The sequence below is a fragment of the Centruroides sculpturatus genome, unplaced genomic scaffold (assembly GCF_000671375.1).
Source record: "Centruroides sculpturatus isolate CEXI.00-Female unplaced genomic scaffold, Cexi_2.0 scaffold144, whole genome shotgun sequence".
NCBI lineage: Eukaryota > Metazoa > Arthropoda > Arachnida > Scorpiones > Buthidae > Centruroides > Centruroides sculpturatus.
The window spans coordinates 621,674-645,812 of NW_019384315.1; the positions used below are offsets into that span (position 1 = coordinate 621,674).

Genomic DNA, 24,139 nt, shown 5'->3' on the forward strand with positions numbered 1-24,139 from the left:
ATTTGTGCTTTGGTTTTCTTGGATAAATACGACTCTTCCAATTCAAAGCTATTAAATTTGAAGTTTAATTGATGTAGCATATGTATAAGCCAAAAACTAATCGCAAGCTAATAAAATCTATGTTGACATAAATCATATAACGTTCATTTTAATCTATCCAAATAAATGGAAAATTATAGTAAATTTTTATAAAGCGTGTGTGTAGTACTTTTTAAGTACATATTGTAATTAAAAACATAACTAAACACACTTTTGCATAATTTTGAACTGGATTTATATATTTTATTTTACAAAACTTCAGATTAGCGAAATTTGACTTCAAACAGTTTTCCTTTATGAACATAATATAACATAATTTTATAATATGAAATTATTTTATGGCACTCATTAAAATGTCATCGTACATCAACGCAATTCTTTATTTTCTTTTCAATGTTCAATGCACAAGGCAGTTACACTCGTCTACAGAAGGTCACTTTGGACCAATATATATATTTATATACTGTATAGGTATATATACACATATATTTACAATAATTCCAATGAATGTTGGATGCATAGTTTTGCAGTTAGTGCAAACTGCTCTATGGCAAATGACACCAAGTTCATAAAGCTAGAGGTCTGGGTGCACTGAGCAAGATCATGCATTTGACTTGGTGGCGGTATTAATGACACGTTATCCCAAGTGATACACTTGAACACGTGACAGACAAAATATCACAATGAGTACAAGGAGTAAGTTTACCACCATGTAATGGAAGAGCTTCCACGAGTTCCGATGAATAATAAAAATGTTTCGATAACTTTGAATAAAGAAACAATCTGCCATTCGTAGGATCTGTTAATGTGTTGATGAATCTAATACATTCGAAACAGAACTTGGCCGCACAGAATGAGGAGAATGAGTTTCGGACCACCTCCTGGCAACACCCGATTCTTTTGCGACTTCTAATTCTTGCTTATAGTCTGAACGAGTAGTGGTAGACGCCGAATCTAAACTATGACTTGAACATAAAGAAACATTTGTACCACCATTTGTATTACTAACATTTGTATCCACTTTTGATTTTGAACGTAGTGTATTACGAAAACCTTCAAAAAAGTTTCTTTTCCCTTTTGGAGGACTTAATTGCGACTGATTAGATCTTCTCTCAAGTGGAAAAGAATGTTTCCTTTGATTATCAGCAATATTAACAGAATTATAATTTCCATGAGTTATTAGAGCTGAAGATTCAGGAATTTTCTCAGATGTAGAAACTGATGATTCCTGTTCATTACATCTAAGAGAATTCGCTGAACTGGGCACTTTTTTAAGTTCGTTTATAGAAACTTCTTGAGATCGAATTTTCTTATCACGATTAGGCTGTCGCAGAGACTTTGATGTGGTGGAATAACCAATTAAATCAGTGCTAATAGATTTACCAGTTTTATGATGAGCTGCAGCAGGATGAGAAAGAGTTTTTCGCAACGAAGGGTTCCATAAACATCCAAGTTCTGGTGCAGACCTATAGATATACAAACAAATACAATAAAAAAACAAAGTTTTATTATAAAAAGTTGAATATAATTAGAGAAACTTACAGCACATTATAAAATAAGAAATCCAGTTATTCAATATATTTATTAAATAATAGAAAGTACAATATTTTGTTGTAGAATTTTAGAAATTTATGTTAAATATATTATGTAAAATATAATTTTTTTTACAGATTGCATCGACTACATGCAAGTTATTCCAACTTACACACAATAGATGAAATCTGCAATAAATAAATAAAAAAATTATAGAAAATGAAAGATCGTTACAAATTTTTAAGCAATATTTAGGATTTATGAAAAAAAAAAAAAATACAATAAAATAAAATTTATGCTAGATAAAAAAAAGCAATGATTGGATGTTTTTACTTTCTGCATTTAAAGTAAATATTCATATTCATAATAACTACATTTAGAAATAGATGCAAAAGTAATTAAACTATCAACTTTTCATAATTACTTTTATCATAGGATGAGAGTTAAAGCTACTTAAAGTTAAATAAGATAATTAAAGTTAATATGCTCTCACTTACAATAAAATGCAGATTAATTTTTTGATGTAACATTTGATATATTTGTAAATAGCAAAAAGAAACATTTGGAAACAATACAGCTTTTGTGTAATTAAATACCAAAGAAAATAATGTAAGCAAAAATTTCTTCAAGTAAGCTGTAACTCTTTATATCTGTAATAATCTTAAAATTTTAAATTATTAACACAAAGTACAGAAAAAATAACACATTTAATCATACTTACATATCTTTGGTTAATTCCTTTTGATAAGCAATAGGTGACTGAAGAGCTATAAAAACAATACACTAAATTATTACTCAAATTTCACAAAATCAAAATACTTGAGAACACATTTGTTATTTACATTTAAATATTTAATAATAATAATATAAAAAAACAAAATTTAAATTAATAATTTTATATTTCTTAATATCTAAATACTTTTTATTTATTTAACTTTCCAAGAGAGATATGTTAATGTTATTCTAACAAACATTTGCATCAAAAAACTAATTAACAAACCCAACTAAATCATTAAATGCTAAAAGCACTTAGTTACCAACAACAAAAATATTCCTTTGAAGACAGTTAGTTTCAAAGCATAACACAAATTTTTAATGCATCCAATGTAATTGGCAATTATTTTTTTAAATTTTGGCTAGTTAGAAATTCATTTCAATTTTTAATTAATTTTAAATACAACATGTTTTTGGTAAATCTAAGCAATCTTTTGTATTATTCAATTTTTAGAAACTTAAAAAGTAAGTGAAAATACAAAAGCTAATAAATATATGTTATATTTATCTACAAATAATATACTAAGCACATGTTTATCAACATTTACAGTATCTTATATTACATTTAAAAATATTGTAAAACTTCAAATCAACAATATATAAATATATAAGCATTCCTTTGTTTATATATGATTGTAATTTCATATCTATGCACTAATTTAACTTTTATATTTTTCACCTTCATTCTTCATAGAAAAAAAAAATATAATTTTTCTTTTCTATGAAGAATGAAGATGAAAAAGAAAAATATAAAAGTTAAATTAGTACATAGATATGAAATTACAATCATATATAAACAAAAGAATGCTTTGCTGCTTTGCAAGCATATAAAAAATTTGCAAGAAATAATACCCATAAACGTACCAATGAAATGACATTTTATATACTTTACTAAAAATATTTCTTAGATCAAAAATATATAAAAAAACTGACATCTTTATTATTTACTTTAACAATATAAAGCTATTTTTATATTATATATTGATAAAACACTCACCTCTTAAAAAATCTAATTGAGTATCTAAGATATTGCGAATTTTATCAACCCATTCATTCTTTATTTCCTGAGATGGACACTGTACAATAAATTTAAGTCCTTCTTGCATTGGATCTTTAGATTTTAATACAAATTTGCAATCATCATCATCAGTTTCTTCTCCTAGTGACATTTTGTTAACCTGTAATATTTATAAAAATTATTAATAATTTAATACATTTACCAAAGGCTTCATCTGCCTTTCTTTGGTAGCTCAATCCCAGTTCCTTACATCTGTATTGCAATATATAATAATTCTACATATCAACAATATAAATTTTATAAATATTGATCATCATAAATAATATTTTTAAAATTTTGATAAAGATTAATCAATAATAAAACATTTGACTTTTTCAGAGATTTTAAAGTTTTCTGGTAACACTTTCTACATCCCTTTTGATTGTACTATTTCGTTTTTCTGAAAAAGTCTGCTTCTATTTGAACATTTCATGTCAGTGAATCAATCTTATTGCACTCATGATCAGAATATTTTCTTCTAGTAATTATCACTTTTTACTAGGGGAAATACGAACAAAATGACATACGGTTTTATTTTAGGTTTATAACTCTTTATTGGTAAATCAAATCACTGTCATATTCTACACCAATTATCTTTGGTTCTTTAGCTATGAAATATACTAAACATTTACAATATTAAAATAATAGAAAAAAAATATTGTTAGTTTAATTGAGATTATCCAAAATCCATTTTGTCCATAGTATATGGACAAAATGACATACACGTAAAAACTATAAAATTACCGACAAAGTTCACAAATGAAACGCTTGGTTCTTTTAAAAACGTCAGAGCAAGAAGCATGAGCCCAACAGAAACAATTTAAGCACCGTAACCAGTCTCCTCCAGGCTTAGATCGGGAAAAAAGATCATCGCAATATATGCGTGGACAGTCTTCATCATCATCATGAGAGTTATCAGGAAAATTTTCTTCTTCAAGTAACTTTTTAGTAATATTTCGTTTCCTTTTCTCTGGCGGAGCTTTGGACACACTTTTTTTATTTAATTGCCTTCATATTAGGAGTAGAAGTTAAAACTAAAGAGGTTTGTCGAGTCACGTGATTCGTTGCAAGTTTTTTGTTATGTGAAAGATAATAAGTTTGTAAATAATATGTAAGAAAGGAAATAAAGTTTTATACTAAAATTTCTTTTAAACAATAATGAAAAACTTTGTTTGGAAGACATTTTTGATAATTAATAAAACGTTAAGAGATTAAGGTAAGTTCCTTGACTAAGCTCTTATGGACTAAATGACAGGTATGTCATTATGTCCGTTGTCTATGTATGTCGTTTTGTCCATATAACGTTATAAAAAAACAAAATTATAAAATAAATACAAAGATGTTATTTTTAAGGGAAAAAGTTATTTAAGTGCAACAACAAATTCTTGAGAGTTGAAATAAACGTTACACAAATAGATAAAATAGTGAAAAAATTACCATCTATACAAAAAACTTGTTGCAAGGAAAAAAACTCATAACATATCACTTCTTGTTGTCGGCCATAACACCTGGGCGAATGAGAGGAGTGCGTTCACATTTTGACAGGTTAGTAAGAGCTGCTCAGATAACATGGTGTCATGTTCAGTTGCGAGCTTGAGACACCGCCAAATTCGAATTATGTTGCCTATGTCATTTTGTACGTATATGTCATTTTGTACGTATTTCCCCTAATTGTATCAAGCATTTCATCTCAAATAAGGAAGAGATAAAATAACTTCACACACCAAATTTTTGTATTCAGTACACACAAACTGCAATTACCATACAAAAATTTATCACCACCACACTTCTAGTAGCAACAATATATGAAACATACATCTCTTTCTATCTTCTATTAGTATAATGTTGAAACAAAAAATACAAAAACAAAATAAAAGCAATTTCTATTGTCAAATTAATCTTTAGCAAATGAAAAAACAGCAATATAAATCTAAAAGTGTACAAACTCATCTAAATTATTCCGATAAAATTTAGATATTTCCCACACTCTTTCTAGTTACCAAAACATTTAATTGAAGCTGGAAGGAAATAAAGTTATCTTTCATTTAGTGTGTGTATAAATTCAAAGAAATTAGAAATAACAACTTAATTTGGTAAACTATACATACTCTACATTTCATTGTGCTGAGCAATATTGCTTTGTTAGTACTAGTTTACCATATTTACTTGTGTATAAGACAATCTCACATATAGGTGTGACTTTAAAGTTCAAAATAAAGAATATTAGATTTATTAATACAATTCTAATTTTATTTCGTTTAATCACAAAATATTATCAAATGCATGTATTAAGGCAAACAACCATGTTTTCTTGATGCTATCACCTTTTTACTCAAACTTGCCCTCTTTGTTACAACTCTCATCGTTTTCACTCTCACTCCACAAAGCATCATCCTCTGATCCATTGAGTAAATTTGAAATGCAGTATTTTCTGAATGACTTTGCTATCAGCTAGAGGAATGCTTTTTCATGCAACTGATACCCAAGTAGCAAAACCAAAATTTTGCTATGTGGTGATTTTATAAATAACAAGGAACCACATTCAAAGCCCGAATAGTATATATACTAAATTGCCAAACGATCGCCTATATATGGCTATTATATGGCTAATTAAATGATTAGAATAAAGTAATTTGTCATTAGAGGTAGGCATTATGTCGTCCCCAGTCAGTGATGTATTTAACCAAGTAAGGTTATATCTAATCTAATATAATTCTGGAAGCGAAGACTCGCTCGGGGTCCGGGTGGCGTAACTGGCAAGCGCACCGCACAGCAAGCGGAGGTTGCGGGTTCAAGCCCCGTCCTGGGCCAGTTCTTTTATTCCAGAAGGTTCTAAAATTAATTTAATAATTTATTTATTTAATTTTAATTATTAATTTACTTAAGAGATGGCACCTAACGCCTACCTCTAATGACAAATTACTTCTAATCATTTGATTAGCCACATAATAGCCCGATATCTAGGCGATCATTTGGCAATTTAGTATAACAAGGAACCATTTTATGCAAATGAATGAGAGATTTCTAATTGATAGATGTAGGTTTAAACCAATGAACAGAGGAGGATGTGTCTTAGTTTGTTTATAGTAGATGCCTTTCTATCTTCTATTAGTCTGATAAAATTTAGCCTTACCATAAACAGACTGTAGACTGGTATTTAACAAATCATAAATAGCGACCGGTCATTCCTTTCCTCAAAGCTATTTTCAGACCAAGTGACATTCATTTTAAACTCAATAGCACCCTGCTAATAATAGCAGCATAAACTATACACAGTTCATAAAAATTATTGCAGAAATGCAAAGAATCCTTTGTTCACACATACAGGACAATCTAGGTTTTGAAGCAGTGAAAAATGAATAAAAACCTCATCTTATGAGAGTAAATATGGTATGTTGATTTTGTGCAACATCATGTTCATTAATGTTTTTGCAAGTTTTTCAATCTTAACACAGCATAATCATGCATTGGTACAAAATGTACAGCAAAGTTTGTAACATTAAGATCATATAACTAATCAAATTTCATAAAGAACAAAAATGTCTGGTAAAATATCTGGTGATATTTTCGTCCTTTATGTTCCAGATTAACAAACTTCTGTAATTTATTAAAATTTTAAAAAGCTGGATGAAAAAAAATACAAAAGAGTAATTCATACAGAAAATTGATTATTTGAATATTAAAAAAACTTTATTTTAACATTATGACTTCTTTTAAAATTATTAGCATAATAAAACAAACTTACTATAATTGATATGTCTTTCTGTATACTGAATTTATGTAATATAATTGATTAGTTTTTTTTATAACAATCTTTTGTAAAAAAAAATTATTGGTGCAATCTATAAACAGAAAAAAATTAACTTTTTAAATAATATGTTTTTACAACCACTTTTATTCCAGAATTTTCTCATTGGCTTTAGTTATGGTAAAATACTTTGTAAATGATAAACTATCATGAATTTTTCAATTTTTAATCATCATCAAATGCAATTTCACACATTGTAAAATATAATAAGAACTTAAATAGTTTATATTTTATATCAGTCATCAAATACAAGTTCTCTTTTAGTCTCTTAACATCTTTCAAAGAATTTTCTCATAAAAGTATAGTGGAACCTTGCTTAATGAGCAAAACAAATTGTAAAAAAATGACTCACTCAATGAGTAATAAGAAGAGGGAAAGTTCTGATTGTGCGTATGCTCCATCAGTCTGTGTTTAGCACAGTCTGTGTTTAGCACTCATTCCGCTAGCATCTTACTGTCGCTTGTAATCCACACATTTTTCCAAACTTGTGTTCACACACATTACATATAAACATCAACAACCATAGCCTGTTATATAATAAACACATCAAATGATATTCCAAATTCTTGGGCTATGTAAAGGCTATAATTAAATATTAGAAATTCATTAATTTGACTAGAGATAGGCAGTTATGCCGCTATCTCGTATTAAACCTAATAATTATAAATAATTAATTTTTAATTTAGACATTTCTAAAATTTAATTTGGAATTGGTCATTAAATTTAATACAAGATGGCAGCATAACCTTTATTATATATAGCTTTTACATAGCCCAAGAATTTGGCATATCGTTTGGTGTGTTTATCAGACATTATGCATGATTTTTTTTTATTTTCTGCAAATCAAATTTGCATTCCAGGTTGGTTCATTCTGCACTAGAAGAAAAGATTAAGATGATTCATGCTCCTTAACAATGTATATTGTATAATTTTCTTTGAATAAACATTATACATAAAATATTTGAGTATTTTTTTTGGCATGGAATACATTATCCTATTTTACATTAATTTATATGGAAAAAATTGTTTTGCTTAACAAGTGTTTCACATTATGAGTAAGATTCTGGAATGAATTATGCTCATTAAGTGAGGTTCCACTGTGTTTTTTTCATAACAGTGTTAATAAGAATATATATATAATATTTCATTTCTAAAATTTTTAATTTTTTTCTTGATTAGTTTTTAAATAAAAATGAGCTTCTATCTTAATTTAATAAAGCTGACAAATTTTATTTAGTAAAACATCAATTTCATCATGAAATGTTCATTAAATACAGTATAAATCCATATAATACTAAATTCTTTGCTAATTATGAACAACACACATTAAAATAAATAATTACCTGAAGATGATTTTTATAAATATAGACAGGATTAGAAAATTGGGTTTTTTGGCCAACAGCTTCACTAAAAATAATGATTTGCTCAAATAGGAAAACTTGACGTTCTTTCATTTTACCACCTGTGCTGGCATCACTGACTTGAAGTATACCTTGTAATAGAAGTTTACCCTGAGCTGTAATCTTTCCCTATAATAGAAATGATAAAGATGTTTTAAAAAAATTTTAAATTTTAATTTATATACAAGTTATTTTGATCAATAATATCTAATTTATTTAATTCATATCAATTCACATAAAGTATATGTAATCTCTCTGTGTTAATCATTCATCATAACCATTACATCATAAACTCTAAATTTCAGATTTATTTGTAAAATTATCTTAAATGAAAATATTCAAAGATTTGGATGTAAAAAGTTCATGTGTCTGAGTGNAAAAAATCTTTATTGTTCACCTTGTATTTCTGATATACAAGGTGAACAATAAAGATTGTTTTCTTCTGAATAAGTTTCCTCAATCCACTGAAACCGGACACCAGTACAATAAGTCCTAGTAGACATTTATATAATAAATAGTATGATAAGGACACAAAGGCATACGGTTTTAGATTTATTCATAAACAAAACAAAACCTTCCCAATGCTCTTATAATACCTGGATATGCTAATAATTCTACACATTATTCTTTACTTTTTAATCTTATAAATTATATTAACAGTTTATAGGTTTTACTTAGGTATTGTAAGATTTATATAAATATTTAATTTATTAAATTTAATTAATTCAATTTATATAAATAATATATAGAAATAGATATACACTTACATCAAAGCCTTGTAATCTACCAACATTCATCATATCATTTGCAGCTTTAGGTACAATATGCATTATATGGACGGCTTTTCTCAAATTTTGTGCTTCATCCTTCAAACCTGCCTTTTCTGTATATTTCAGTATATCCTGTAAAATTTAAGAATATTAGTATTATTTCTATTAACTTTTAAATGTTTAGAGTAACTACAAATTAAAAATGAAAGAAGAGTAAATAAACATTTCTTCTTTAATATAAAACACAGAATTGTATAATTCCAATAAACTGCTAAATTGAGAAGATCAAGTACTTTTTTAATTACTAAAACATTTTTAACTCAATAAGAGTTATCATCGGTACACCAAACATTACACAAAAAAACAGGGTTTTTCAAATTGAGGAGCCTGAACTTTAGTTCATTTTATTTATTTGCAAATCACTAGAGTTGCAAATAAATAAAATGGGTCATGACAAACTGAAAAAATTTTCAAAGAAATAGTGCTAATATATTCCAACATTTTGAGTATATTGAAGGGTTTCAAAAGATGTTAAAGCTATGTAACTTAAACTTAAAAGTGATCAACCCACCTATGATATCTTTCCAACTTTGTTACAATACACAGCTAAGAACTACATTGTCAATGAAGATAATTTAAAAGAATTAAAACTCAAGATAATGTCACATCTTTTTCACAGTCTTATCTCAAAGCTTTGATAACTATTTTCCAGAGGAGAAATTTTGAAACTGAAAAGAAAAGCTTTTGGACAAACAAATTTTTAAAATTCCAAATCAATAATGGAGTTGAAATTTGATCCTGAAGAGGAGGCTGAATTGCTGTATCTTAATAGTTATTTACACTGAAGAATGATCTCGAGTAATTAAACTTGTTGTCATTTTGGGTTAAGATTAAAGGAGAATTTCCATTTTTAAGTAAAAAAGACTACCTTGATATTATTATCTTTCACACTGCTTATTTATATGAACTAGGATTTTTCATGTTAATTAAAAATGAAAAGAAACAAGATCAACACTTCACCAGACAATGCTACTTATAAACAAACAAATACCCTCATTACATGAAAATTTTTAAAAAATGGTAATAATTCAACATTCTTCTTAATAGATTCAATTAAATATGTAATAGGATGTGGAAACTGGTATGTTGAACATGAGAAGTCCTAAATTGGACTGATAAGTGTTTTTTATATTGGATCAAATAAGAAACTTGTCCCAAGAGATTCAATATCCATAATACAAGCAAAGATGTGCAGACTGAAGAGGAGATTGATAAGAATGAGAGATCCTAGTTTTGTAATATATATGGTGAAGGTAAGCAGGGAGTTCTAATACAATCAATTTATGCATTAAGATTGTGTTCATCAAGTTTATGCAAAATGGGGCCCCATACAAAGATGCTCTACTGCACTGATGGCAGAGACACTGTACTGTACCTTTGGCCAAAAGAAGGAAGAATAAGTAATATGTAGTGTTAGAGAATCCATTTTCCACTTAATTACTGATCCAATTGGATTAACATGATTTTAAAAGCCATATATTTGGAGAAGTTTAAAGTGACAGTAAAAATCCATTGTTACTACAAGCCAAGAGATGTTTATTTTCATAAACTATGTTCCCAAATCATATTTTCCTTAGGGATCCAATCTTTTCCCTACCTTATCATTCTTCACAGATGTTTTTACTTTGTAAATTCTGAGTAATTTTTTCAGTATATGTATTTTGTATGTTGTGTGTTTGGAGCAGTGATGTATGTGATTATGGCTCGGGTATAGTATATTTTGTGTGCTGTTTTCTGTGACTGTCTGAGGTATGTATGTATGTAGTAGTTTTTGTGTTTGTATACAAGCTTCTTTGATGTATTATACATCTATCCCTCTTTTTATGCAGTGTATTTTTAAACAATTCTGAAATAATGCAGTTGACAAAATAAAATTAATCCTCTTTTTATGCAATCAATTTTTTTTATAAAAATCAAACAGTTTATTTCAGGGGTCGGCAACCTTTTGAGTCGGAAGAGCCAAAATTACAATTTACAAAATTTCAAAGTTTTTAAAGAGCCACAAAATTTTTTCTTGCCAACAATAAATAGTACTCGCATAAATAAAGTTTTTTGATAAAAAAAAAAAAATCTATTTATTCATAAGAAAAAATATCTATTTATTCATATATAAGTAGTGTTTTTCACAACAAATTAGATAATAGAAACATCCGACGACGGCGTCATTCGAGAGCTTCCGACGGACTGACGACAGTGACGACGCGTGTCACGGGGGAGGGGTGCGGTGAAAAGCGAGTACAAGTGGCTGAGAGATAGAATCGGTGCCTAATCCTCAATCGATTCAGAACAATTTTTAAATGTTTTTTTTTTTTTGATAAAATAAATATTTGCGTATGGAACTAAAGAGCCGCAGCTTCACATCCAAAGAGCCGCATGTGGCTCGCGAGCCGCAGGTTGCCGACCCCTGGTTTATTTGAAAATTTTTAAATTTAACTTTTTGTTAAAATTGCATTATTGTTAAAAATTTTATTCTTTTTGTTCAAATCACAAGTTTAAGCCTGGTACAGTATTATATATACATCAGAGAATACTTATGTGTTGATTTTACATTTCTTACACTGCCTTGTTTTTACTATATTAATGTACAAATAATTTTAATGATAAATGATGTTAGCAGAAAAAAGCTCTTGTTTCTTTTATAAATTGCAATATAAATACTGTAGTCATTGTTATTATATTAATCTATTAACTTTTATATTGAAAGAGTAGGTATAACAGAAAACTATCTATAAAGATCTCCTCAGTACCTTCCACTAAGGAAAAACTACATCTAAACATCAATCAACAACAAAAACTGGTAATTTGAGAATTTCATTAATAATATTTTACCAGCATTGATAATGTTGGTAATATCCACACCTTAATATTTCCATCCATAACAAATAGAATTAGAACACTTTTGAATCAAAACCAATTGTGCATTGTGCACAATGATTTTAACATTCTATATTACATATATAGAATATATTGTAATTGAATGCAAGAATAGACAAAACACAGAATTACATCAATAAATTCAGACTTACATTTTTTGTATCTTATTACAGAAATAAGGAATTAAAAAAATATACATATTATATATAATCAATATTATAACAATAATGACAATCTTTTCACTGATTTAGTTTCTTTTTGAATTTGATTCAAACAGCACTGAATGGAATTAAAGAACATGTATACGATTTGACTAGCTGTTACCCGCAACTTCACCCGCGGAGGTTTTGCAAGCAAACCCCATTTATATTCAGTATTTCAACAACCATAGAAACTGTTATATAACACCTACTGCCAAGAATGATGAGAATTGCTGAGAATCAAACAAACTATTTTCAATTTGATCAATTTTCTGGAACGTTTACAATCGTTCTATAATTGAACTGATACACAATAACAAATTCAAATTTAAAAAGGTTCGAACAATTAGTTAAAAAATAGAAATATATAAAAATATTTATAACAATGTCTAAAATGTTATTAATTTAATACACTTAAGTACTTAATGAAGACTAAACGTAACAAAAAATTGCATGTAAAATAGTACAGTAGAAGCCATTCTTCCGGTTAAGCCTTAATGCTCTCCCTCTCCCCCTACTGGAGAATTTCGAAAAATCCCTTCTTAGTGTGCATTCCCATGGTATACCCTACTAAAACACAGATAAAAACAAAAAATCGCATCTAAAATAGTACAGTAGAAGCCGTTTTTCCAGTTAAGCCTTAATGCTCTCCCCCGCGAGGGAATTTCGAAAAATCCCTTCTTAGTGAGCATTTTCATGATGTACCCTAACTGTGTACCAAATTTTGCCTCTTTAGGTTCAGCTGTTTGCTCTGGGCGATGATGAATCAGTGAGTGAATGAGTCAGTCAGGACAAGCAATTTTATATATATAGATTAAGATCAATGTCATGCTGTAAATCAGTTCATCTTCTTAGGTGGCAAGATACATAGATTTTATAGTAAAGCAAATTTTGTTTTTTATTCTCTAGAATTGTAGATACTGATTCTAAAAAATCTTTAAACTCTGATTAAAATCCAACATTAAATTTACTTTAAATATATTCATACTAGCTGTATCTGGCCATCTGTTGCTGTGGCTCAAAATGTATCTATTATAAATGTGTAACACTACACACAGAAAGGAATTTTTCAAAAAAATCCCTTCTTAGTGTACATTCTCTTGACATAACCTATTAAAACGCAATCAAAAATAAATTCAATTATTAAAAAACCACATCTAAAATAGTATAATAAAAGCCAACTTCTTCACAGTAAGCCTTAATTTTGTCCCTTTCCCTCGCGGACAGATGCAAGAAACATTAAATTACTGTGGTGTATTTCTCTTGGGTTTGTGTGACTTTCAATGAACGAGAGGTTAACCGGGAGCTGAGAGACGTCACCTAAAACCACACATGTGCAAATATCATGATATCGGGGAGGCTTTAGGTGATGTCTGGAGCTGAGCGGCTGCAAGCGACGTTGTAGCTTTGGTGGAGAGGTGTATATCGCTCTTCTCTCTGTTCACCAGTACTTTCTCATGTTTAACAGTGCTTGATGTATGAGGGGGAACCCAAAAATAACCGGATTTTTTGTATAAAAACTTTATTTATTAACTTTTTTGCAAAATTTCTTCAGTCACCTTCTAAGTACGCTCCATTAGATGCGATGCACTTGTAAAGTCTTTTCTCCACTGTTTGAAGCATCTCTGGAACTCTTCAACCTTGATATCATTCAGTGCCTTAGCAAAGCTGTTTTTACTGCCTCCACATCATCAAAATGATTCCCTTTTAGATTTTTCTTCATTCTTGGAAACAGAAAAAAGTTGCACGGGGCTAGGTCTGGTGAATATGGAGGGTGGGGAATAACAGGCCATCCTCAAGAGGCCAAATAGTGGGTCACTCGTAAGGCCATGTGCGCAGGGGTGTTGTTGTGATGAAGGAACCAGTCACCTGATCACCAAAGTTCTGGTCATTTCCTTCGCACAGCCTCTCGCAGACGTCTTAACACATTTTTTGGCAAATTTTTTCAATGTTTTCATCGTTTCAAGATGTTGAAGTAAGCCCAGAACTTCACAGGCGGAACAAAATAACAGTAAGAGAAACACAACACTATGCTCAAATGTAAACCTACAAACTGACGCCATTTGGACAACTGTTTCGTGAAGGTCTCTACTAACTCCACGTAACGGGAGAACTCTTTACTACGTCTACGAATGGCAGCGCACTCTCAGTTCGGTTTCTTTTGGGTCCCCTCGTACGTGTATATCATGTTTGCTCAAATTTAACTCACAAATTAGCAAAAATGAGCACGAAACACACATCGTTAGAAAGTTTCCTTGGGAAAAATAAAATGCCCAGTGAAGAGACAGAAGAAGAGCCTTCAACATCAAAGAAACATAAAACTTTTAACAGACAATACCATAAGTCCTACTTGAAATATGGATTTATCGGGACAGGTGATTCCCACACACCAATCCCGCTCTGCATAGTTTGTGGCGACCAGCTCTCTAATGAGGCAATGAAACCTTCAAAACTGCTTTGTTACTTGAACACCATGCATCCTGGATTAAAAGACAAGCCCCTGGAGTATTTTGAAAGAAAAAATCAGAAACACAAAGCACAGAAGAAATTTCTGAGGGCCACCACATTAATAAAAGAGAATGCACTGAGAGCATCATATTTGGTGGTTAACGATATTGCTAAGGCTAAAAAGCCATTCACTATCAGTGAAGAATTGATATTGCTCTCCACTAAAGACATTTGCCGTGAACTTCTAGGAGAGGCTACTGTGGAAAAGATAGCACATGTGCCTTTGTCGGCTAGCACTGTGACTAGGTGCATTGAGGAAATAGCCAAAGACATTGAGACACAATTATTGGAGAGGATTAATACATCATCGTGGTATGCATTCCAGGTTGATGAATCTACAGATATCGACAACAAGGCAATACTACTTGTTTATGTGCGATATCTATATCAGGAGGATGTGCATGAGGAGTTATGTGCATGATCTTTGCCAACCAACACCACAGGAGCAGAACTGTTCAAGTCACTGGATGGTTATATACCAGGACAACTAAAATGGTTCTTTTGTGTCAGCATTTGCACAGAAAGAGTCGCTGCCATGACCGAATGACTGTCTGGTTTAACTGCTCAGATTAAGGAGGTTGTTACAGCTGAGAGTGAATCTACTCATTGTATCATTCACAGGGAAATGCTGGCAAGCTGAAAAATGTCACCGGAATTTAACAGCGTATTAATTAATGTCATTAAAGTTATTAACTTGTCCTATGTTGTTTCTGAAAATATTTGTGTTGACCTCATTGACCTGCGTAGGTGATCCCGAATATTTTCGTGTTTACATCAGAACGTTTTTGGTACTAGATGATACTAGATGTCACTATACGTCACATTTTTATATTAAAACAAACTTTTAAAATATAATTTTTTTTGCTTCTATATTATTCAATATATTCATTTTGTTTATGCAACATAAAAAAATAATTTTTAACGATACAGTAAACACGATTATTATTTAAAAAAAATTTTTTTAAGGCTTAACATTGATGAAAATTCAATATCGAATAGGTTAACCACATCAAATCACACGCTCTTAACTCGTGCCTGTTTGAGCAGCTTTCTGAGGAGATGGACACAGGGCACAGATGCCTTCTCTTATACACAGAAATAAGATGGTTAGCCAGAGGAAAATTGCTAACTAGAGTATTTGAATTACGAGAGCCATTGCAAAGATTTCTCTCAGAAAAGAAGTCACTGTTGAAAGCACATTTCAGTGACAAGGTATGGGTTGCAAAACTGGCTTACCTGTGTGACATATTCAGCCTGTTCAATGAACTTAATCTGTCCCTTCATGGGAAAATGACAACTGTTTTCAAGTTGACAAAGTAGCTGCATGTAAAGCCAAACTGGAGTTGTGGAAACGGTGTGTGAACAGAGGCATTTTGGACATGTTTCAGACATTAGCGGGGATTTTAGGCGAGACTGAGCATGAGCATTCATTCTCTCATGAGCATTCATTCCACAATCACCTGTCTTTGCTTTTAAAAAAGTTTGAATGCTACTTCCCAACCCAAAAGACCCACAAACTGGTAAGGAATGGATCCACGACCCATTTGTCAACAAACCAGGCGAATCTAACATGTCTGTGCAAGTAGATCAACTGCTGGAGACTGCAAATGACAGTGGCCTTAAAACTATGTTCAAGACAAGAACTCTACCAGTGTTCTGGATTAAAGTCATGGCAGAATACCCTGAGATTGCTACCACAGCGCTTAAATCCCTATTGCCATTTCTGACATCCTATCTGTGTGAAGCACGGTTTTCTGCAGTTACAGCAACCAAAACAAAACAACGGAATAAACTGGACATAAGCAACACACTTCGGATGTCATTGTCTCCTATTACCCCCAGATGGAACTGTCTTGTTGCAAAAAAACAAGCTCAGGGTTCTCATTGATTTAGCGTTCTAGTGACTTAAAATGTTAAATCACTTTATATTCATTTTTTGGTGTAACTGTATTTTATTTTGAAGGCATGTTTAAATACAATTAAATTAAAATTATTAAACCAAAACAATCTAAAATATAAACAATCAACGTCCCCCCTCAGCGGGCTGTGGTAAAATTATCAAACATTGACTGGTCCGCGGCGATAAAAAGGTTGGGGACCGCTGGGTTAGAAGACCTAACCACACTGTGATCTATTTAACCTTAACCCAACAGCTAACTACCTTATCCTACATTTAAATAACTTAGTAAATCAGTAAAAGTTGGTTAAGAAAATTTTAATGAAAACTCCTTTGTCATATTACTGTATATTCTGTCATTATCATAAAAAAAATCATCATACATCTAGAAAAACCCTCAGACCCATCAAACAGTAGCAGATAGTTGGTGAAGTGACCCAAGAAATTTAAAATTATACTAGTTGAAATTAGTGCTGGATTAGTGATGGTTGACTTGTAAATAGAAATATTGATATTTAGAAAATTTTTGTCACATGGAGAAAAATTACAAGCATGTTTTCATTTAAAATAGAGAAGAATTACACCTTCTATATAATTGTACCATATTAGTTGGATCCTTCATTTATTTCCTATGAGATGTAAAATATGTTTATGACTAAAAATTAAAAAATATATTGCAAATATTAATATAAATATTACCTTGAGCAGCAATTGATATTTCATAATACGTTGTACTGGCTTAATGAGCAAATCAGGCAATTGTAACTTATGACCAAACTTCTGTCTTAACTCCTGAAAAAGATAAATTTCTACATTTCAGAATAAATTACTATTACATAAAATTTCAAAATGCTTATAAAATTAAAACTGAAAATTAAAAAAAAAAGTTTATAAAAAAGCCAATTTAAAACCCCCTTTGAAATTCATCACCAAAATTGTTTTAATTTAAAGAACCAGACCACAAATATTTAAGTTGTAAAAGGATGCCATGAACTGAGGATGAAATAACTTCTAATTAAGAGAATTTTTAACATTTTGATGCCATGCTATAGAACCAACACACAACAAAATAATTTCTGTAACTGTTGGTATTATCAAATAAGTATCTATCAAAATAAATGTTTCCACAAGCCACAAGAAAAATAAAACCAATGTAATAATTAGAAATAGCACAATATATGAGAGTCATCCAGAAAGTAACAACCTATTGTGCATTCCGGCTGCGCAGTTTGATCTCAGGTTACTATCCAAGATCGAATAGTTTCCTCGACGTCTTTTCACAGTGTTGTGTGAGTGCTAGTTGAAACAAGTTGTTATTGTGCATTCTGTGATTATCAACAATGAACAGTGTGATACAAAGTCCCACCGACTGTGAAGTCAAGGGTGTTATTCAATTTTTGAATGCTCGGAAGTTGAAACCAGCAGAAATTTACTGTCAACTAAAGGAAGTGTATGGTGATACAATAAAGAACAAAAGAAATGTGAGAAAGTGGTATGAAATGTTTAACAATGGATGAACAAATGTGCATGACAAAACTTGACCCGGACATCCGTTACTCATCACAGATGATTTGAAAAATCAAGTGAAGAACAAAATCGTGCAAGACAGATCAAAACTCAACCTTGGATGAGTTACACATTTCTTGTTCTTTGCTTGGTGAAATTGTCTCTGAACATCTTGGCTATAGCAAAATTTGTGCATGATGGGTTCCTCAGCAACTGAGTGACCAGCACAGAACACAGAGAATGGGTGCAGCACTGACATTTTTAACATGGTATCACACAGATGGAAATGCCTTTCTTGATCAAATTGTTACTGGCGATAAGACACGGGTGTCTCACTTCATCCCAGAGACCAAGCACCAATCGCTCGAGTGGCATCATTCCTCATCACCCAAAAAAGTGCGAAAATTCAAACAAACTCTGTCAGCATGAAAACTAATGGTGACAGTTTTTATGGGATTGTAAGGGAACCCATTTTCTTGGTGGATTTCTTGCCAAAAGGCACTACGATCAATGCAGATGGATATTGTGATACCCTAAGAAAACTACAGTCAACAATCCAAAATCGTAGGCATGGAATGCTTTCTCGCAATATTGTGCTTCTTCATGACAATGCCCACCCTCACACTGCTGCAGTGTGAGGGTGGGCATTGTAAAAGTTTTATAATGTAAGAAAAGTATTTTTACAAATGAATTTACTTACCTCAAAGAACGTTTCAACATATTCTGAAACAATGTATTCGGACTTTGGTTTATTTTGGCAATATACTACATACATATTTAATCGACGTTCGTAACGACGAAATAATAATCCTAAATGATCTGGCTCATCAAGACATTTTTCCAACTCAGCCAGAAAGAAACTGTAAAGATATTTTAATTACTAAATTCTTAAAAATCTTAAAGAAGTTTGATTATTTTTTGAGACAAAATTAAAACAGATCATATTGTGTGAAAACATTAAAAAATGAGTACTATAACATGTATTGATGATGGTAATAGATATATTTTGATAAATTTTTTTCTTGCTTACATTAAAAATCATTATCTAAAAAATAAAATTTGTACTTATTTCGAAATTTTATGAGCAGATCACAATGCTGTGAATATTTTAATTAAAGTTTCTGATTTACTTACAAATGGAATAATCATGAAAATATAGAAATCAATTGTATCTTGACAATTACTCATTATTATTATTATTCAATGTAATCTGAGAATTATTTCAAGTGTATAGAATAAAAAATTTAAAAATAAAAAAATTAATCAGTTTAATATAAAATTGTAATAAAACAATAAATGATTCCAAATCATAAATCAAATATAAAAAGATAAGCCCATTTAATAGTCTATTAATAATAATTCTTTCTATGATAATTTGTTTAAATTAAGTACTTTTCATAATAGGTTATTATGGTTATTTTCATAGTATATGAAAGTAATGATTTCCATCATCTCTCTCTCCCTCTCTTTTTTTCTTTGCAACAGTTAAAAATTTAAATAGGATTATTAGACAGGTACGCTCACTGTCTTTAGCAATAGCTATGGAAAAATTTGAAATAGACATATCAGGTGCTACAGGCAAGTGTTTGAACTATAAAGATGCCACAAATTTAACAACAGCATAGAAATATATGATTGAAAATAACCCAGTATAATTGGTTATACAGCATGTGCTCAGTCCATATAAGTATGTTTAATGTATGAATGTATATTTTTTAGTGCATTTTATGTTATTTACTTTAATTGAATCCATGTATTTAATTAGTTTTATTTAGTTCTATTTATCATTTATATTTTTGTATTTACACGAATTGTTCAAATGGATATAGAAATTTGAATTTTGTTTCACATAAACGTTTGAACTTGGAACCGATGCAAAAAAACATTCCAATAATTTAAAAATACCTGAGAATGACCTGTGGAGCAAGTAGAAAACGTTTGTAGGATAATAAATATTACTTCTCGGAAACTTAAGGTGTTTGCGTCAAAGTATTCAAAGAATCTGAGTGTTTATTGAAATTTAAATAACCCTTTTACAGTGTTACCAATAAACTTCAAAGTTCTCCAAAGTTCAAAGTTATATAACAAACAAACATTGTCCTGTAACTGTTATCAGAAAGATTACATTTGAATCTGTGAAGATTTGTTTTTATAATTCAAAATGTCATCATTTAGCTAACATCTAATTATGATATGACTATTTCAACTAGAATGATCAATGATAACTGAAAAGTTTCTTAGAAAGGAATACAAGAATGCACAAATTGAGAAAAAAACCCACTGTCTAATTTAGGTATTATTATTAACAGTTATTTAATAATGGGTTTTGATAAATGGTGTTTTTTAGTTATTAAGTGTTTTCCTGACAGTTTAACCTAATATTTAGTTAGGTTGTTCTGTTAAAAACTGTTATTTTTTCCTTTCCAAGTAATGGATAAAAGGTATAAAAGATTACAGACAAGTTATAATGTAAATTTTGTAATAATTCATTTGATCAATCTTCCTGTGTAAGTTATAACTTAATATTTATAATTTAAATATTAAGTTATAATGCAGAATAAACCATTCATAAGCTTCACTACATTTACATTATTATGCTAGAAATATTTCCAAAAAAATTATGTAAAAAAAGTGTAAAAGAAATAAAATTTTGTTAAAATTTCTGCATATTTTTCTAGAAAGTTGGGTATGTTTATTATTACAATGAAAAGTACAAAAACTTATTACAGTATCATTAATACTGTAATAAGTTTTTGTTAAAAATTGTGTGTAATTCTTAGCAATGCTAGCAAATTTAACATAACTCAAATAGTCACTTAAAATTAATGTTTAAAGTTTTAATATTTAATATAAAAATATCAAATAGTAAATACATATGTAAATATACTAGTACTTTAAAAAAAATATAATAATGATTTCATCTGCAATTAACAGATAATTCATTATAAAATGAAATATCAATCCAATTTCATTTTATGTGGAAGAAATTAAATATTTTTTGAATTAAGCTGCTTTAATTTAGTAATTCCAGTTAATAATCCAAAATATACAGTAATATAATAAACTACAAACATATTAGTACATAAATTCTAGCCATTTACAGATTAGAACTTTAAACCCAAGTTTAGAAATGACCTATCAATAAAAAAATCTCAATAACAATTTCACTGCTAAGATTAAAGTCTAATACATATTAGAAATTTATTTATTCTCATTATTAATGAAAATAGACTTACTCTCGATGCCATTCATATATAGCTTCTATGTTCCCAAAGATAATTTTATCTTTACCATTCTTTAAATCTTCAGGAACGGCAGAATCTGAAGACTTCATATATTCCATATAGCCCTAAAAATGCAATTATTCAACTGAATCACAATTATTTTTAAAAAATACAAAATATATTATTTTCATTCAAAATAAACAAACATATCATTACTGAATTAATATCCCTAAACATTGCAATTTATACTATAAAACCTACAGTATAGTCCAATGATGTAGTGTAAGTTATATACAGGATAATATACAAAGATTAAAATAAAATCATACTATATAACGTTATGATGATCAAAACAGTTCTTAAAAAACATTTTAAGCAGTATTCAAAACGATCTCCTGCTCTTATAATGCACATTTGCATTATTTTATTGATTAATAAAAAATTTTTGTAAATTCTAGTGTTTCAAAAATAGTTTCTATCCTATCCCAAAGTCCAAAACAAACCTATTAGATTTGGCTTACAAGGAGAGACTCAAATGTATTTGACAGATTTTGATGAGCTTTTGCATGGTTATTCTGGAGCACAAAAAAGTATCCCTTATAAAGCCCTGGCTTCCACTTTTGTGTTTTGTTTGAGAAAATTGCAATTTTAGGTCATGAGGATGACTATTTGACCCAGAAAATCAGTAGGTATTAAAAAATAATTTATGTAAGTTATGTATAGTGCATCCAAAAACCTATAGTTTTTGCAAAAATTAGCATTTTTCTGATTTTAACAGAAACTTGGAATACCTCAAATATTTGAGATAAAAAGTAATAGTTGTAGTTGCAGAAGATAGAGCACTCACCTATGGATTCTATTTTTGTGTTAGCGACTGAAAAAGTGTGTGTTCTTTTTGTGTGCATCAGGGGCTATCAAAAATTTGATTACGCAAGTTTAGGGTAGGGTCCTGCCACCAGGCGTGTTTGTCGGACACACCTCCGATTTAGACTAAAAACAAATAGTTAAGGTGCGAGGGTAAGAGTCACTCCGAAGTCCAGGAATGAGCCTCTCAGGAAGATGAATGCAAAGTCAAATGAAAATGAAAAATAAGTTTATTATAAAATAAACAACGTACTGAACATTATAAAATCTGATTTAGGAAATTGGCCTATTCCTATCTATAAAACGAGGGGAACCTAACAGGGGATATCTGAACTGCGCGACTCACAACATACCAGGAAAAGAGTTGTCTTTTCCTCTTTCTTTTTGTCTTCTTGTTCCTTTCTTTGGTCCTTCACTAGGTCGGTTGTCTCTTTTCGGGTCAATCTCCTGTCCAGCCAGTCCAGTCAGTCTCAATCCTCTCTCACTATTCCCATTCTTTTTCATCTTCTCAATTCTGTCTCACTCCTTCAAATCTTTCTCTCTCTCTGATTCTATCTTTTTTCTGCCTTCATTTCATCACTTCTTTCTATCTTCTTTTGTTTTTGACCAATCATGCTTTAGTTCCAGAGGAAGGTGAGGTAATTTGTAAAATGCATGATTGGTCATCTATTGGTCCTCCTCTTTTCTTGTCAATGAAGAATGATGTGTCCATGTGACATGGACAACATAGCATCGGTCATATAACACCATTGAAAAAGGGGGAAACGACGAACATCCCTCATCTTTTCCTTCGCACGTTGTGAGATTTATAACGATTAATTGATAAATTTTTTGTTCTAATTTGTTTCTCTAAATTATGTTAAGTCGATATTACAAAAATTTTGAAAAGGGGTTTCCCTAAAATCGGAAAAATAGGCAAAATTCTTTTACACCTTTACTTGATATATAAACAATTTCAGTGTCACGTTTACATACACATCTTTTCAAGATGTGGGTGTTCGTCCAAGCAAATCGCTCGGACAGGTCGAAGTTACAAAGTTCACTACACACTAAATTCCAAGTTGCAGGATTGAATGATGCAAAAATCTATGGAACCGAATGCTCTCTCTCTCTCTAAAATTGGGTTTTTTTTTTCATAGCTAGATTTTTTCCTAAGCCTATTTAAAGGTACAGGTATGCGACTTAGTCTTGACTGGAGGTCAGTAAACGTGATGTCAGTAATCGTTACTGGTCGCATCGATGTATCTTTTATGGACATGCTCTGTCCTCCTATCAAGGAAATGATGATCAACACAACCCAAATCCAGCTTGCAAGGATGTTCAAGATGGTTTGAAGCATTGAGTGCTGATTTTCGGCTTCACTTTGATTTGTTTCCTTCTGTGTCTCAATTTCTGGGTCTTCTTGAGACTCTGATGTAGAAGTTTGTTCTGAATCAGGTTCGGTTTCCCGTTTCTACGTTGATTCTTTTGATTTCTGGTTTGACATCATTTCGGACAATTCAGATCACCTGTGACTGTTCCATGGGATGCGTGGAGCACATGAAGTGGAGGATATTCACATCTTCTTCCGTCCAGTCACCTGTTGTCTTTCTTCGACTGCCTGTTCTTTTTTTCCTCTTCCATGA

The 24,139-nt window shown here is 30.3% G+C and overlaps 1 protein-coding gene across 1 annotated transcript in view; it reads right to left on the minus strand.

The window, feature by feature from the left end:
• Positions 1–232: 232 nt before the first annotated feature.
• Positions 233–24,139, minus strand: part of LOC111623105 (triple functional domain protein-like) — a 304,942-nt gene continuing 281,035 nt past the window's right edge. The window contains exons 47-51 of the mRNA XM_023365589.1: positions 9,379–9,513; positions 8,555–8,740; positions 3,344–3,524; positions 2,294–2,339; positions 233–1,505 (exon numbers count right to left, since the gene is read on the minus strand). Coding sequence (XP_023221357.1) covers positions 842–1,505; positions 2,294–2,339; positions 3,344–3,524; positions 8,555–8,740; positions 9,379–9,513 — 1,212 coding nt within the window. The 3' untranslated portion in view covers positions 233–841. The remainder of the gene's footprint in view (positions 1,506–2,293; positions 2,340–3,343; positions 3,525–8,554; positions 8,741–9,378; positions 9,514–24,139) is intronic.